This window comes from Bombus impatiens, unplaced genomic scaffold (genome assembly GCF_000188095.3).
Source record: "Bombus impatiens unplaced genomic scaffold, BIMP_2.2 scf_0012, whole genome shotgun sequence".
NCBI lineage: Eukaryota > Metazoa > Arthropoda > Insecta > Hymenoptera > Apidae > Bombus > Bombus impatiens.
In genome coordinates, this window is record NT_176431.1 from 121,017 (window position 1) to 139,518 (window position 18,502).

At 33.6% G+C, this 18,502-nt stretch overlaps 1 protein-coding gene and 3 long non-coding RNA genes across 10 annotated transcripts in view; 2 read left to right on the top strand and 2 right to left on the bottom strand.

Moving 5' to 3' along the window:
• LOC100745594 overlaps positions 1-13,833 on the top strand; it is a 32,437-nt gene extending 18,604 nt beyond the window's left edge. Inside the window, exons 1-3 of one of the 5 annotated variants that reach the window (XM_024372444.2) lie at positions 6,942-7,665; positions 7,750-8,207; positions 9,802-13,833. In XM_024372444.2, coding sequence (XP_024228212.1) covers positions 8,178-8,207; positions 9,802-11,544 — 1,773 coding nt within the window. In that variant the 5' untranslated portion in view covers positions 6,942-7,665; positions 7,750-8,177 and the 3' untranslated portion in view covers positions 11,545-13,833. Of the gene's footprint in view, positions 1-1,700; positions 2,045-6,941; positions 8,208-9,801 lie in introns of those variants that run through there. The other 4 variants (XM_033324794.1, XM_012394151.3, XM_024372442.2 and 1 more) reach the window with 4 other exon arrangements.
• LOC117152571 overlaps positions 1-18,502 on the bottom strand; it is a 23,839-nt gene that overhangs the window by 2,839 nt on the left and 2,498 nt on the right. The window contains exon 2 of the long non-coding RNA XR_004462968.1: positions 17,485-18,356. This is a non-coding gene — a long non-coding RNA (uncharacterized LOC117152571). The remainder of the gene's footprint in view (positions 1-17,484; positions 18,357-18,502) is intronic.
• LOC117152568 lies at positions 12,038-14,748 on the bottom strand. 3 transcript variants are annotated; one of them, XR_004462965.1, is made up of 3 exons: positions 14,368-14,748; positions 14,232-14,253; positions 12,038-13,997 (listed from the first exon to the last, which is right to left on the bottom strand). It is a non-coding gene; the product is annotated as an uncharacterized LOC117152568 (long non-coding RNA). The 3 variants fall into 3 exon arrangements; XR_004462963.1 differs by having other exon boundaries at positions 14,232-14,747; XR_004462964.1 differs by lacking the exon at positions 14,232-14,253 and having other exon boundaries at positions 14,368-14,746.
• The window catches only part of LOC112214087, a 9,504-nt gene continuing 8,514 nt past the window's right edge, over positions 17,513-18,502 (top strand). Inside the window, exon 1 of the long non-coding RNA XR_002948015.2 lies at positions 17,513-17,610. This is a non-coding gene — a long non-coding RNA (uncharacterized LOC112214087). The remainder of the gene's footprint in view (positions 17,611-18,502) is intronic.

The following is an 18,502-nucleotide window of genomic DNA, read 5'->3' on the forward strand; positions in this document are numbered from 1 at the left end:
GGGGGAGGGGGTAGCTAGTCTGGCAGCGGCGATCGATTGGCAGCCAACATCGTAAGTGTACGGCGTCAAATCGTCGGAATTCGTGACGTTTCGACGGGAGGCCCACGGAAATACGAACTCGTAAGCGAGAACGATGACGCGATAGCAGAGGCGAGATCGCACGTAAACCAGTTAAAAGGAATCCATTTTTCCGCGAGCCATGTGCTCTGTCGCACATGCAATAGCGACAGCTTCGATCAATCCTTGCTAACATTTATTTTTATCCAACTTGTTCAACAATTGTTACGTGTAACATTTTCCTTCCTGGTAATGTTCTATAAATAGAATGAACAAATCAAATTCGATGAATTGCATCTAATTTAGAAAGATTGTCATTGGCAACGATTTAATGGAAATGTGCTTTAAGTATTAAGTACGATTGTTGTTATTATGAATTTTTAAATTTGTTTTAATTAAAATTGTTCAATTGCGCGTGACACGCGAACGATTATTCTCGGACGAATGCCATCCTAAAATATTTGATTGATATGATCGGAACGATAAACAGGTTCTATGAATTGTATCTAATTTAAAGAATTACGAAGAAAACGATTTAGCAGTTAACTTATATAGTGCGAGTTACACGTTGTGCAACGTTACTTGTCACATACAAAATACATTAGTGTTAATGTATTTGGAATGGCTACAAACAAACCGTCAGAGTATCTCGAAGCGAAACGTGAGAGACAAAATTTGGTCGTTTATTATGCTATGCGTAGAGGATAACCTATCGAGAATCCCACGTATTTTACAATATCTAATAACCTGTTAGATGTACTAGTACTGAATCCTTATTCCAACTCTGACTTTTCATTATTGGCATCGTTCAAAACACCCTATTCAATAAATTACTAATAAACTAACGATTCAAAGTCCATTCGGAACTCGCGCTTTCTATCAATTAAGAACTAAATTCACGCTCCTAAGATCCTTCTTCGGAAGATCTCCTGCTGACTGGATTCGCAACTGCGCATGTACTACGAAATTCGTTGTAAATCTGTTCTCCGTGTTACGTTAACATAGCACATAGTGTACTACTAAAATATACATATGTAATCAGTGTGTTCGTTCATCAGATTCCAACAAGCATACATAGAGGCTCCTCTTATAAATTTTTTCATAATTTGTTTGTTTTCATCGTACTCTGCAACGTTTGTGTCCAAGTTTAGGAACTGGCATAACAAAAAAAAAAAAAAAAGAAAATGAAATTCCAAGAAACAGTTGCTCAACTTACTTTTACGTAATACACAGAATATTCATTCGCTAGATACGTATCTTCTATTCGATCTTGTATGTTTTTGTAGCTGTATGTTTATATAACTAAGGTGATAAACACACAACATAGAAGATGAAAGTCTAGGCCAAGAATATTTGTCATTTCTTCCTTACCTTTTTCATTCATTTCGTTCGCGGAATAGTCGAACGACGGCCTGTTACGATACCAAAACGCAGGCTGAAATTCCGCGTCATTCGCAAGTTATTAGTCGAAGTTTGAATGGATTGGTTCGTTAGTCGTTTCCGTATCGTAGCCATCGCTAAAATAGAGTTCTTAATGCTCCCTCGACGAGTCTTCCACGATCTGCCCCACCACTCGGCCCTGGATCACGTGCTCGCCCCCACCATGTTGCTGTACAAAAGCAATTATAGATTCATTCAGTGAGTAGCAGCGCCAGTGCTATCCCGACTTTTACGTTGGGTCGGTTGGTCTGGTAGATGTTCTCGGCATTAGGCTTCGGCAATCTTTGAAAAGTAGACACCGCGTATTCGCCAGACAACTGTATTATTTATTATCGAAATTCTATCGAATATTTCGCTGTTACCGATCCTTAAGGGCAATCGGAAGAATTCGCCAGTTTCTATCGCGTGCATTGAACGAGAAATATTTTTAGCAGTGCTACGGGTTTATTTTCGAGAGACGCGAGGTGAAAGTGGAAGTGCCTTTTCGGAGAAAGTTTCGTGGGGGATTTCTTCTTCTTCGCTGTCACCGAATTACTAAAATATTCCAGTAAGTTACGCTTTTAGACGTTCTACAATTTCTATCGCTCGTTTACCGAGAACTCGACCGTTCCATGCTAATTTTTTCACCTTCCAGCATCGTTCTGGATACATTTACATCCGTTTTAACTGTCAGCCTATGAATTTTAATGCGGTCCGCGGCTGAAACTTTGCTGTACGTTTTCAGTCTTTCCTTACAAGTTCATTGTTTGCTCCGGGCACTATTAACGCTCTTTTAGTCGAAATCCGGAGTATTTCGTTCTGCTTAACATAGAAAATTGACAAATTTATCGCAAGCTTTATTAGCCGATAAGACGAATGGCATTTCCCATCAGTTTTTGTTCCTTTCGGCCTCCTTTCGCGGAGAAAATGACTCGAACAAACGGGGGAAAAGGAATACAGAAAATCGCAGCAAATAGGAGAATTCGTGTTTTATCAACGCGTTGCACGGATGTTCTAGCAGTAAGAGGTTAGGAAATGAACCAGTTTGTAATAAAAATTCGACCACATGCGATGTTTTAATATTTATAATTTATCATTGTAAAATCGTTTTACTGGCCTGTTGAAGACACTGCGCATTCAGATAACATTGCTAACGTTAGTATTTAACAAATTCGCGGTGTAAGAAATGGAATAATAATTTTACATTTGTTGCTTCATGTTTTGCAAATTTCGTACTTCGTGTGAATAGTTTGCAACGTAATTTCGTCGTTAGAACGATAATTCTTGTAATGGTTGCTTTAAAATGGTCTTATGCAAAATTCCAATTAGTTCGGAGGAAAAAGAAATTATTAATTGATTAATAGCCTGAGGGTAATGCTCTAAATACTTGCAACAACAAAAGCCGATTCTTTCACGGAAGCAGGTTTATTTCCGCGAAGGCTTGTAAAATAAAATTCACGCTTATCTGTAAGTGATAAAATCCGTGTTGCCACTCATTCGAGGAACCTCTTCTCATTTATACTTGCTGGAAATCTTGCCGATAACGAGGCCAGCTACAGTATCATTCATAAATGGTGATTACTCAATTAGCTGCAAAATTCCCTAGAATCGTCTTTTACTCTCATCATTTAGAAATTCAAATTCCCACTGGTGCATATAAAACTAGTAAGATTTTGAAAATTAAAATTGTTCCGAGATTGTGATTTGAAAAAAAAGATTGACTTTGTTTATTACTTGAAAGCATAGAAAATGTTTATTAATAAAAAAAAAAAAAAGGAAACGAACTAAAACTTTCTCATCCTGTACATTTACGTTCTTTCGGTGCTGCATATGGAATATTTTACGTTCCCAATTCAACTATCTGTAGTTCGTAAATAATTACTTAAAGATAAAAAAAAAAAAATTAAGAAATAAATTACAATGTGATATCGCGAACGTCGGCCGCCGTTTCTGAAAAGCGCTGTATAACGAAAGGACCGTAGAGGCATCGATGAAGTTGACCAGTAAAATTAGCATTCGCTACGACGAACTGTATTTCGCCGGCGTATAGGTCATCAGCCCAGTTCGTCGTTTTCCAAGAAGACGAATTTCTAGCCAGACCCCTTGAAAACAGGGTAGATCCCAAACCCTTCTCTCGATTTATGATGCCTTCGAACCACCTTATGACTTCGAACGTGCATCGTAAAACTCGTTCGTTGCTTTTTCTTCGCCAAATTTATGCACTCCACCATTCTTCGTTTATCCTTACACACGTGAACGTAATAATCGTTTCTTAGTGTTTATTCGTTTATCCTTTAATTTTTTATTGCCACTTCTTTATTATTTCAATTTTCCTTTATTATACTGACTTTCTTTTTAACCAACGTCGGCCGTGTACAACGATGTGTATTTCCTAACCTCTTTTAAGCAATTTTGTCTTGTACATTCTTTATTACACAGTCACCGGTTACGTTTACATTGAAAACCGCAAATAACGAATTATTATTATGCATATTGTGCAACGTAATCTACTTATATCTTTAACTAATTCGTTCGCACATATTTGGAACATGTACGTTCGAACGATAAAACGGTAACTACAGAAATGATAAATGTCGTGGTAATAAACAGGTATGTGTTAATAAGTGAGAATGACAAGGGAAAAAGAAAGAAATTATTTCTCCTTATAAATATTTCTGCTGGTGCATTTTTACGTCCTAAATCTTCGTGATAGGACAAAAAATATATTCTCTTAGATTTCTTCTAATTTCGTGGCCCTCCATCAGAGTCTCGTTCTGTTTCCTCAAATAAAACTACGACGTCCGATTCTGCGAAGTCCTCGTTGCTCGAAGAAAGATTTTTCTCTCCTTCTCTCTCCGTCGGCCGTTTCCACTCCCCTTAGCATTCCAACGACAGGAGAGAACAGATGGTCGAGGAAGAATAAAGATCAGGGCTACTGTGAATAGTAAAAAATCGAAATTAATGAACAAAACATGGCCGTATTTCTGTTTTACAGAATCCACAAATTCGATTCTTATGTTATTACTTTTTTTTTTATTTTTCTTCTTTCTTTTTTTTCTATTTAAATACTCGGAACTTTATAAAAATAATCCGCCAGGATTTCATTAGAAACGAAGGAAATCTTTGAAATTATAGGTGGAACGAAATGTGCAGTGCTATTGTACTAGATGCAAATGAATGTGATATAACAATCATTGAACATATAAATACAAGAAGCATGTATGTAAACTGTAAAGCAGTACCGAGGAGAACTCGATGTTATTGAGGCAGTAAATTAAAATAGACATAAATAAAAAATCATAATATGTACTCTATGAATATTGAAATACATTTTTTCCCGAAACCTTTTAAACTAGAGTTCAGTGTTTTTTGCGCATATTCTAAGAACACGTAATTACACGTCTACTATCAAACTCGTTATTCATACACTTAAACAACTATTTGTATGTGTATTTCACACTTATGTGCGTTTCAAATACAGGCTGTCTCATTCTAATCGATCCGTGCGAAACATCTGCTAAATTATACATTTACTGGAAATAGTGTTTCAAACGAAACTCGCTTTGTTTCGAGGGGGGCGCGCTTCGCGATGGTCACAAATCTCATCTAGGTGGATGTGCGTTCGCGGTCTCAAGGTGACCTTTGCTTTTTTAAACGGGACTATGCATCGTTCGATGCACTTTTTAATTTTCTAGAAAAATAGCCTTAAGATACTTGGGCCGAGAAACGATTAGTTTAATTAAAAGTGCTTTAATCTTGCAAAACTTATCGTACGAAGGACGAGGAAAGATAATTCAGCGTTTCTGTGTTTGTTTTCCTTGTTTTTCGTACACTCGATTTGATCTAATTAACATTGAAATATCTTTCAAATTAGATATTTTCAAGTACAAAGTACTTTGATAATCTTCGGCAGGAGAATAGCGTAGAAAAAAATATAGCTTCATTATGTTCCAAAGTGTGTGTAGTTTCGTTTAAAGGTCGCCTTCTTCTTACTGGCGGATATTAAGAAAATCTACACAAATTTGGCATATTATTTTTCTTCTCGAAAGTACTGTACGTTATATTGATAAAAATTAAAATAGAATTTTTTTTTATTTTATTTATTAAAATTACAATCAATTCTCGCGTTGAGAATTTTCAGTAATTTTTCTGACGTGGCGTAGTGACATGGTTGATTATTTATAATAAGTTAATACTTATTATAGATAAGTATAATTGATAAATATTATAAATAAGTAAATATTACAAAATAGAATTTGAACGATGGAATTTGAGAAAGCGGAAATTCATAATTTTAATTACTGTCGCTCTGTTGAAATATTACGAGCCCTAATTATTCTTTACATAGATTTCTTCGTTCGGTCAGATAAAATATCAGTGTTGCGGCTTTCCATTCTTTGATTATTATTCTTGAGGAAAAGTAGCTTTAAATTGCTTCGCTAAACGCATATAACATCTTATGTAATTATACGTTACCTGGAGCAAATCTGCGTAATAGGTACTAATTGATAGATAAGATCTTGTTTTCACTTTGAACAAATTTGTATTCTTTCTTGCTTCTTTTTCCCCTTCTTTCTTAAGAAACGTACATCGCTTAAAAATTCCACGATCGAAAGATTATTTCGCGAGAGAAACGAATATTGTGGAGAAATAATTTCTCACGCGAGCGAACAAAGCTACGTTATAAGCTACGTAGAAAAAATTAAAAAAGGGGGAAAAAGGAAGCGATTTAAGCGACGATAAGCGATTCAAGAGAAGTGATTTTTTAATTAACATTCTTCGGGAAAATAGCATGGAATCTTAGAATTCCAAAATAAGTTGCGAACGACAACGCTTGAATGCGTAGTAGGGGCTTTCATAAAAGTACTGTACATATATTTCAATACCACATAATTTCGATATCGTGTACGTGTCATCAATTGACGACTATTACTTCAAGGAATACTCGATAAGGAAGTGAGTTTGCGTCATGAAACAGAATAATTGTTTGATCATTCCATATATCTACTTGACAACCTGTAATCGTGGAAAATATTTGGGCAAACTGTAAATTGAAAGTTTGATAAAACTAAAAGCTCGAATTGCTATGTAGGTTTTCCAGAAATAGGCAAAGATTAGATAAAATTCAAGTGAAAATGTTTCTAAACATTTGGTGTCATTGTTTAAAAAATAAAAATAGAACTAGGTACGTTCTTGAAATATTTGTCATATTCATGTTAAACGGTGTAAAAAAGATTTGTATTAGAATTTCGAACGATTCTACTTACAACATTCGAAAATAATTCGAAGACAATAACATTTCTTGGTAAAAAAAAAAAAAAAAAAAAATGAATCTTTATTTGTAGAAAGCAATATATGATATTATTGAAATATCTCGCTAGTATCTTAAATAAATGAAAGAAGTAATTTTAATATCATGTTTGATAGATAACACGCACGTGCACATACTTATATTTCTTATTATTCCCCAAGATGCATTATAGGTATATTATATTTGATTGATTTTGTATCTAGAATTGTGCATTCGTGGAAAATGTTATCTCGGTAATTACCTTTGCCGATACCGATAGCACATTGTAACCTGACTTATCGATGACGCGTAAAAAGGGGTTGTAAACATGTGAAGAGCCTTTTGGTGGAACCGATTATGGGGTTCCGGATAATACCAATTCGTCGATGACGTGATGTGAAATCGTTTCTCGAAATCGGCACTGGCACTCGTTCCTTTTATTCGCAACGATGAATATTTATTGTAACTGCAGGTTTGTTAATCGTGACACGACGATTCTGGCGAAAGTGTTCTGTTCGCTGGAATATTGCGTTACAAGAAAAACATTGATTCTTTTTTCGCGGCGTTTACGACGCTCGCTATAACGTTCATCGATATTGTTCGTAGATATCTGTGTTTTTAAGAAACGATCGGCTATTTTGAAGCCAGCGTAAGAGGCACGGAATAATCGAACCATTAGCACGCGAATAATTCTCATTTTCTTGATACAAATGGAGAACAAAAAGAGAACAGCGGCTATTAGTACAATGCTATTTAGTGGTATTTCGATTAAACGCTTGTTCAAGCTCGAATACCGCAGTTGGTGATATTTGAAAATTGAAAATATTCCTAGCGATCTTGTGTGTTTGCTTTTCAAATTTAATCAAATACCGACGCGTATGTTGTTATTATCATTCAAGGTTTGTTTTAAATTGCAAACATGAAGTTTATCTCGCACGAAACGAGCAAATATTTGGTAAAAGCTCCGAATATGATTGATATAGGGAAACCAGTAGTGTCGTTGCGAGGTTAGGAGAGGAGAGGGATATTGTCAGTTGGTCGGCGCCAGTAGTGGGGCAAAGAGAGGGTGTGCAGTGGTGGGGAGTTGGAGAGGCCAAGAACAACTTCTAAATGGGGGCTTGGCCTTCTAGCGTTGCGACACGTTCGTGGAAAAGCGGCTCCGTGCCGCTTTACTAACACTCGGACATCTCTCTGCCACGTGGCCCATTAAAACACAATGGGAAAAGAAGGCAGCTGCGGTGCGCGCGAACGATGTCGAAAGATGCGTCTCTATTCCTGCCGGGATCACGGGAGAATGCGACACCTGGTCTTAAAACTATGAATCGTAAAGCCGTACGTGGAAGTTGCGCCTGACGTTTCGTCGATTATTTAAATAACCTCAGTGAGACACTGACAAGGTTAACGGACTCTTATGTCAACGAGTGACTCGACCGATCTGTTGGTAGGGGGATATGCATGAGAAATCGATTTAAATTCATTAGACAAATTCTTTATATTCCTCATTTTGCGTTTCACGACTATTTCTTGGTACTTTGTTTGATTTTATAACGACGTTACGATCGTGTGTATTGATCGAATGGTAACAGAGATGCATTCATCCCTGACGAAGTGAACAGAAATTACCGATTAACGGGATTGTGTAATTTTATCGTTTTTATAGAAATTTCATTTTCTTTTTCTCTCATGGACAAATTCGTCAATCTTAGAAACGATTTCCACGCAATGTTTAAAATATTAGTAATTAAGAAGATCCAGAAGAATGAGAATAATCTGATTCCGTTCGAATTCCTTTGTTTACTACGCAATGTACAATTATTCACTGTTTTTTTTTTACATCTGTTGATCAACCTTGCAAGAACACGGGTTGAACGTGAAACGTTTTATTCTTAGAACAAGAAACAGCTGCAAGTGGTGTATAATTATTTTATGACTTGATTATAATGTGCTAATAAAGTAAGGTGGAATTAAAGAAACGTAATCTTTTTCTTCCTCTTCTTCCTTTTTTCACTGTTAAAAGGGATCAAATTTCGATTGTAAAAGACTCTAGAACTTTGTAGAATGAAATAGCTCTATAATTAAAAACAAATTATTTTTTTTATGTAAGTTATGACTCATTGGAGATACGTTTAAATTTACTTAATCATGTATGCAATAGCATCGTAACCTAAAAATTAATAATTTAAATTAATTAATCAGGCTGAAATAAAATTAGCATGTAAATAAAAAACGTCGAGAGCCAAGGTTCAAGATACTATTTAAAATTTAATATAGTCAAGATTTACTGCGTTGAAGTAAAATGAAGACAAAAACAAAATTACTGAGGCATGTTAGTATTTTTAGTTGGAACAGATTTTCATGGAAAATATCTTACGCAATGCGGTCAATTACGTAAATTATGCCAGTCACTTATAAATAATCGCGTATAGCAAATGATTATAAAGCATTGCCGTATAGTTTTATAAAAATTTTAATGCATTTTAAGACAATTTGCTTTATTTTCTTCTAATATTTTTTTATTTATATTCATATTAACATTTTTATCCTATTAATTTAAATAATTAAATATTTTTTATAAAATATACTTCTATAAAAATTATATAAGTAATACATGGTGCTTCTGAATATTATATTAAGCTATATTATAAGAGTACAATATATTTACAATTAATAGATTTTTATTGGAAGTGTGATCCATTTTATTTGGCTAATTGTAAGAAGTAATAGCTTTTTTAATGTATAGTAATATACCTTAAATCTAGATGATTTCGCTCAAATAATATTAGTAAATAATTATATGTATTTTGCTAATTATAATAATTTGTTTTTATCGTATTTTAAATTGATTTTTACTATTATTAAATCTGACTTTTGTATAATTTAATAATTATAAATCAAATGTTATTAAAGAAATATTTATTATATATTCAGATTGAATATTTATAATATTTTATATGTTTTATATTTTAGAATATTTTTATACTGTACGTGCTATATCATCAAAATATTAAAATGATCTTTGTCTTTTCTGTTTACAGATACAAGACTGTTATGCTGAAAACAAAGTAGTTTTACAAAAAATGTTGACGGTAATGTGCCCAAACTGTCGTCACCGATTTCCAGCTCCAGGTTGTTGCAGAGCTCAAAATATGGACAAAGATAATACTCTAATTCATCCAACAACCTGTTATTATGGTGGCCTGCTAGTTCCTGAAGGCTATAATAGTGGTGGTGGTTGTTTTATAAATGCACCAACTATTATACAACCTGTTATCAATTCCTTCAACTTTCCATCAATGACACTTGATTTGGAAAAGCCAAGAATCGATAAACAAAAGGAAGGTTTCCTCCAAAAATTTGAAAAAAATACACAAGTTCTTGGATTTCCATTAATTAATGAAGAAATTCAAAAAAATGGTTCTGGGTGTCAAATCACCACAAGTTGCGATTTAACTGGAGGAAGTGTAACAATCACAACACCAAGTATACAATCTGGAGGCTGTTTAATTCAGAGTACAGATTCTGGAACTCTTATGCAAACACCACATATGGAAATCCGTCCAAAATTGTCTGGTGGTGGATGTTTCGTGCAAAAGACATTATCAACTGAAAATCAAGAAGTCTCTACTGTATTTCATGAACAGAGGAATCAACAAGAAAGTGTGACTCATGATAAAAGGATGTTTTTAATACCTCCAAGTGGTTGTCAGGAATTACCAGGGACTCGAAGAAATATCCTACCGCAAAAAGCAGAAGAGGGAACTTCATTTGAAAATTGTGAAGCAAAATCAGTTTTTTCAAATTTTCAAGTGACTAATGTGCCAGTCATGCAATTTCAACAAGCTAAAAGTTCGAAAGGAGATGGTCAAGAATTAGATCAAGATCGAAATTTTAATTGTTGTTGTAATAATGTTCAGAAACTTTATCATGTTAAATCAAATAATTTTCAAGTTTCTGAAAATCGTAACTCCATGGTTTTAAATTCTAATCCAGGAGTACAGATTCAAGTAAATGCAACTGTACAGCTTCCTGCAAGTTTAGGACAATGTACAGTAAATATAACTGCAACTACTACAAATTCGCCTGAATCTTTGGCAGGTATAACTTCAAGAACTAGAAACAATTTTAATGGTGGAGGTTTAGTGCAGAAAAATGAGACTCAGAATAACGAAGAAAATTTTGATGAAGGAAGAGACAGAACTCCAACTACACCAGTCTCTTGGTTAATGCCATGTCCCTGGAGTTTTGACAATTATATGATGAACAGGGATGCAGCTAGACTGAGCGAAGTTAAAAGACTTTTACAAACTTGTGGTTGGTATCACGAAGGTCTTAGTTGGCAACAGAGTGAAAATTTATTAAAAAATGCTGCGATTGGCAGATGGCTGATGAGAGATAGTTCAGATAGCAGATATATGTTTGCTGTGTCTGTACAGACTGCTAGAGGACCTACCTCTGTTAGAGTTCACTATTTTGTGGGACAGTTTCGACTAGATGCTGAACCTAGGCTTGCCTTTGCGATTCCTCTTTTTGATTGTCCAATTAAGATGTTGGAATATTACGTGGAATATTCAAAAAGTGTTGATGAACATAGAAAGGAAGTTTGGGTAGATTATAGTGGACAACTGTATAGTGAAATTTATTTGACGAAGCCTTTAGTTAAAGAAGTTAGGTCTCTTAGTCATTTGGCCAGGTTAGTTGTTAATAGGAACAAATTACCCACAGAACACTTGCCACCATTAATTAGAAATTATCTAGCAGAATATCCATACAGTCTCTGAAAAATGATGCATAACGTTTTTCTGATTTCTGGATTTTCTTTGTCAGTATTTCATACAATTTTTAAATTTATGTACTAAATGAATTAATAAATTAATTTTAGATAAATATATAAGACGAATATTTATGAACTGATAAATTTAAATGTATTCCAGTAAAATTCCTTTCTCAATTTCTATTAATTTGTAGCAACAAATAAAAATATTTAATAAAATAGTTTAATTCAAATATCTTATTTCAGCTTTATAGTACAATATAAAGTAATAGAAATTTTATTGTATTAGTTCCAAAAGTCAGAAAAACTCCAAAATATTATTTTTATACATTTTAAGACGATTTATATCAGAATTTGTGGAGTAATATGAAATATAGAGTTTAACTAGTGAGATACTAGATCTTACACTTTTATAAATTAAACAATTAAAAACAGGTCCTATTATTTTATTAAAAGGGTTCATGAAATTGAATTGTTGAAATAATCAACGAATTCGAAAGTTAGATGAAAGCGTATAATTTTGTTCATAGTCAGTAAAGAGCATAATATTGTAAGATTGATTATTCGACCGAGTTTCTCCTTATATAAAATTTTCTTGAAAGACAGGGTACCATTTACATACCCTGCTCGGACCAATCAGTCTTTGATGATTCCTCTTCATAAGTAATCGATAAAACTATTTGTTTTTAAGTTTCTCTTGGATCTGAAACTCCATTTGATCGTAAGTCTTGATAAGTAGTTTTTGGAGCATTAAAAAAGACGTATTAGGAAGATGAATTAAATTTGATAATTTTATTATAATATTGTAACCAACTGTAACCAACCTGTTATAATTTAAGAACCATATTCTTGTAATTATGATAGCCTTTTTAATGCTTTGAAAATGTCTTACAGATTTTTCAGACATTGATTATTAAATTGTATATACATAGAACTCGGTCGGTTTTGATATTTTTTGAACAATGATTGACAGCGTTCCTTAGTAGTGGCAAACTTGTAGACTTTTGGAAACCTGGAAATCATTGTTTCAAACTTAAAACTGATTAAGAATAGCAAGAATGATATTAAGTCGGCTTCAATGAAGAAATCGTAAGGCAGTATTAGATTTTAAAAAGCGTTGATTTGACTCTTCGTTCTTCAATAGTACTAGAATTCTAAAACAGTTCATTGCCAATGAATATACCATTGATTTGCAAATTGCTTTTCTATCGTGATAAAGTAATCTACTATGATTTCTTACCGCGAACTTGAAGCTTTTAATAGAATGCAATGTATGCTGCAATATTCAAAGGGTAATTAGCAGTAATAAGAGTAACGTCATTTTCGATATTATGACTTATTAATGTATTATTGAATATAATACTAGAGATGATACCCTTGTTGCATGTAAAATGAGACGATCTATAAAATAGTAATATTTGAAACGAAGAGTTGAACTTTGCAGAAGAATCAAACGCTAAATTAATTTAATTTTCGTTTATTAGCGAGTTTCTCTGAATGTATATGGTACGCGTGCGCGCGCGTATGTGTGAATGTATGTAAAATGAATTTGTATATGTACGAATAATAGGAAATGCGATTTGAATGTCGATTGTTACTCAAAAACATAATTGATATATTTTTCTAAAGTAAGAATCGGCGACCATTTCAAAGCAAACACAATTTTTCTAATGTAAAATATTATACGGGATGTTTCCAAAACTGTGCCTCTTTAGATAAAATTATTAAAAAGAATTGCATCGTTTGAAACTCTTTCTGCATTTTTCCGTATAACTAATAACCTTTCGATGGAACACCCTGTATAAATTAATATAGGAATTCTTGTTCATTGTCTCTATATTAGAGATATGCTTTTAAACTGTCGATATATCTACCCTTCGTAGACCATTTCGGAAAAAGAACCTAGCATAAAAGAATCACTTTTCGTATTAACCGCCAATTATACTTATCTTAATATGTATTTCATGAATTGTCGTTGACAAAGTAAAATTAATTTACAGTTACCTAAACTGTACATAGTACTACATAAATACGAGACATTCTGTAGAATATTTAATTCTTATTGACGATGAAGTGGTAGCTACTAATATTATGCGATGTTTGCGTTATTAAGTAGCAAGATTGCGAAGGGTTAGTTAATTTCGATTTTCCTGATTCTAAAAGTTGATTCGACAGAGTATGTTTGTTGTTGAAAACTGCCACTGAACGAATCCTACAATGTGTTTTATATTGCGATTATAACAATGTATAGTGTGACATGAGTTAAATTATTAAAGAATTATTTATTACCATGAAACATTCATGAAATATTATTTATACTTCCCCTTCAAAATTTATTTTAATATCATTGTTTTATTAAACGATAAATCCATTTTTCCATTAACTTATTATAAATATATGTGTAAGATGTTTGGCGTTAACAACCTCCACGATTTTTTCATCTGAAAATTCATCTTTAATCTGAAAGAAAAAGATATTTTAAATAAAAGTTAATCAGAATACCGTAATGATATTCGACTGTAACGTAAAAAACTGCTAAAAATTTGTTCCAATAAAATATAGATAATATTAAGACATATACGTATAGATTCAGCAATATGTATCAGGTTAAACAGGTTAAGTTGCTTCTTTTAAACAACTTGCTTGGAAATGTAATCAAATAATTTCTTACAGGCGCGTAAGTTAAATACGAACGTAATTCGGTGATACTTCGTGGCTGAAATAGTAATCACATTTCTCGTTTATAATAATTGTGTATATACCTACTATCAATTTATTCTAAACTTGTCAGTGTGACAATTATTTATGTCGATGTTAACGATTTACATACTTGTCAGGATATTTATAATCAACAGTTTACAAAACACACATTAACATAATCGAAGAACTTTGAAGTTAGATAAATGTAGAACTATATAGTGTTTCAAAGTTTATTTGCTTCTACACATCCGAACTTAATGAACAAATTAGAACATTTAGAATTCTATGTCGTGTCTATATCGAAGGTGGCATGCAATTGGAGAATGCATATTAGATGCCCGATAATAATACAATTACATGCTATGAACAAGTGTATGACAAGTGTGCTTAATTCTTATAATACATTTAGTCACAAAGTATCCATTCTCTCATTAGTCAACTCAGAAGTCAATACTGCTAATTATGTCACGATGATAACGTCGAGTCTTTACGCGTGATCTGTCATCAGAAATAAGACGGTTGTATATGTGTATAACAAGTGTATATATACATACACGAACGCAAAATGCAAACGAGCGTGTTGATCGATGACATTTCTCCTGAGTTAAATAGCGAGATGACTTTGCACGTTCAATAAAAAACAGTATTTCGTTTCGGAATGATGTAAGCAAATTATTAAAAAAAGATAAGCTGATTTGTTATTCCTGAATTTGTCTCAACGTTATCCACAACAAGTGACGGAAATAATTATGCATATTTAAGAAAACATGTAAAAGTGACCTCGAGACTTTTTAATGAAAAATATTTGAGAGGTTTTGAAGTTGTTGCAGTCGAAAATAAGGGTCGGTTTTCAAGAAAATAACGCGTATAAAATTTTGGCCAATCTGGTCACGTGTCACGTACTCATAGATTTCAACGATATACCTTTTCTGAAAATTTGGTACTTTTAACTTACTGCATAGATTATCCTGTACGCATTTGAGCTTTTGGAACGTTGTCATTGGTTGTGTCATCATTTATTTTGCCTCTTTATGTAATCACGATCTTACGCGAATTTCTACAGTTAAGACCTTTGATCACCAAATATTAATAAGTTCGAATATTCCGAACTGTTCATTTTCGTGAAAAATGACCCTCAGTTTCGGCTTTAGCGATCTAAGGTACCTCCAAAACGGCACATTCAGGTAACAAATTTTGCAGTTTGGACACTACCCTTTATCCGAAAGCTTTTTCATACTTTTTTGTAATGCAATTTATTTTAAATTCATCAATAATTAACTTTAGTTGAGAACATCTTTTTATTAGGTTGTCAGTAGTGTTTATTAGTTTGTAGCGGCCGTTGCGCTGGCCACCCTGTTTAAATAATTTGTACGGATTTAAATACCCAAATTGCGACAGTTTTGAACAGTACTGATTCATAAGTTTACAAAGGGTCGCTTTTAATCCTTTCAAAAAGATTTTGTATTGTTAGTAGATTTTTTATGCTTTCTTAATATGCTTTTAACAACTTCGCAACTACAAACGAGACATTTCACGATTGTGATAGAAATCGTTCATAGTCATAGACGAGATATCTTGTGCGCTTGCTTATTAAAACAAAAATTGCAATTACAGAAAAACAGAGTCACAGGGCATCTTAACGACGTTGTAGTACGAATATTGTGTCGGGAGTTAACATCGTCCGTAACAATATACAAACAGTATTGTGTCGCGAATAAGCTGTTCGTGTCATCGCGCGAATGGTATCGAGCCGTTACATATGTTGTCCATGGTTAAGAACAGTGCTCGCGCTTATGGATCTGCTTGTTCCCGTACTAGTGCTGCACCATGCGGCCAAGTGCTAAGTTCAACTCAAATTAACGTACGAAACGATCTATAAAATTAAATGCTTTGTCGTAATTTAGCATATAGCGAACTGTTCATTTCCGTGAAAAATAACCCTCAGTTTCTCTTTTAGCGATCTAAGGTAACTCCAAAACGGCACATTCAGGTAACAAATTTTGCAGTTTGGACACTACCCTTTATCCGAAACCTTTTTCATATCTTTTTGTAATGCAATTTATTTTAAATTCATCAATAATTAACTTTAGTTGAGAACATCTTTTTATCAGGTTGTCAGTAGTGTTTATTAGTTTGTAGCGGCCGTTGCGCTGGCCACCCTGTTTAAATAATTTGTACGGATTTGTACGGATTTAAATACTCAAATTGCGACAGTTTTGACCAGTACTGATTCATAAGTTTACAAAGGGCCGCTTTTAATCCTTTCAAAAAGATTTTATATTGTTAGTAGATTTTTTATGATTTCTTAATATGCTTTTAACAACTTTGCAACTACAAACGAAACATTTCACGATTGTGGTAGAAATCGTTCATAGTCATACTACGTCACGGACGAGATATCTTGTGCGCTTGCTTATTAAAATAAAAATTGCAATTACAGAAAAACAGAGTCACAGGGCATCTTAACGACGTTGTAGTACGAATATTGTGTCGGGAGTTAACATCGTCCGTAACAATATACAAACAGTATTGTGTCGCGAATAAGCTGTTCGTGTCATCGCGCGAATGGTATCGAGCCGTTACATATGTTGTCCATGGTTAAGAACAGTGCTCGCGCTTATGGATCTGCTTGTTCCCGTACTAGTGCTGCACCATGCGGCCAAGTGCTAAGTTCAACTCAAATTAACGTACGAAACGATCTATAAAATTAAATGCTTTGTCGTAATTTAGCATATACAAGAACCTATGTATTTAAGCTGAAAGTTAGGCATCTACCCTATTTGGTTGTATACTAACATAAACAAGAACCTGTTGGGTTTCACATTACGGAAACCTATTTAATCGTACGGTTTTACAGAAAAGTTCATATCTATTTTTCTATCCGAGATAGACAAGTATGAGAATAACAAAATGGCGCAGGAATGAAACTAATTAATAAATCGTACGTTGCCTTAGAAAGAGAAATTCATCATTTACTACTATATTTTTAAACCATGATACATACAAAGTAGTGTTAAAAATAGTACAAAATGTAAATATAATGATTTAGTAACAAAAACAAAGAAAATAAATCATATATTTACAAATATTGGGCATATCTAATGTGTATGTATATCTCTATAGAAATAGATCTATAAAGGAAAACCATCCAAAATGACGCAATCAAAGACTTGTATCCTTTAAGTGTATATTTCTGCCTTAGAGGAAATCCCAACGGCTCTTCGCCTTTTCTCTTGACGTTTGAAACCTTCTTCATGTCTTTTCGACCGCGGATCTTTCTCGGCTGTAAAGAAGAGTTATTCTTTGAATGCTCCTAGAATCATTGAAGAAATCGATTCTTCAGAAACTATGGAATTCGGAAAACGATTATTTCGTGGGCTGACTTCATAGCGATCGTTTTGCTGCAGTATATTTTTTAATTTCTGTCTCTTAGCCCATCTTTTTTCAACTTTTCCTTCTTCGTACTTAAGCGTATTTTGACCTTACATAAATGTTTCCACCTCAAGACATCTAACCTCTTCAACTTCTCACGCAATTGATTTCTGGACATTTCGGCTCTTTAGAGCTTTTATTTCACATATTTTATTTGTGCTTTCAAATTTTTATTTTCTTTCAACAGCAGAGCATGTTCATTTTGCAATTCCATTTCCCGGAATGTTTTCCTTAGGCTTTCCTTAATATGAACGTCGCAGCTCGTTTGCGATTTAAGTGCTAGTCGTTCAATCGAATCGTCATTTTCAGCGCATCTTAACGGTACTCTTGTATAGTCTAGCATTGGTATATTACCAAATAATTCACTTTCTTCTTCTTATTATTCTATCCCTCCTTCATCTGCCACTTGTTATTGCTGGTAGCGATACTGGTTGCGTAGATGTCGCTCTTCTTGCTTTTGCCCTTTTTTTCTGATCAGCTGTTTTTCGATAACTCCCTCTCTTTCTTGTACATCTCCTCTTTCTCTTTTATTTTGTAATAAATTTATTGGTTGTTCGGATACAGTATGATTTCTCTTCGATTCGTATTTTTTGTATGATTTTGTTTGATGTTTTCGGGTAAACAATGATCGCCACGGGCATCCATGCTTCTTAGAGTCGCAGGTATAATATTTCAGGAAGAGATTGCCTGTTAAAAGAATAGTACATATTAATAATAAGCGAAAGTAACATGGATAAAACAAGGAAAGCATATTGATGTCGGGAGACAAGGTATCTCGTTTTATATTAAAATTGCCTGACTGAGAGGAAACCAGATAGAAATCTCGTATAGTA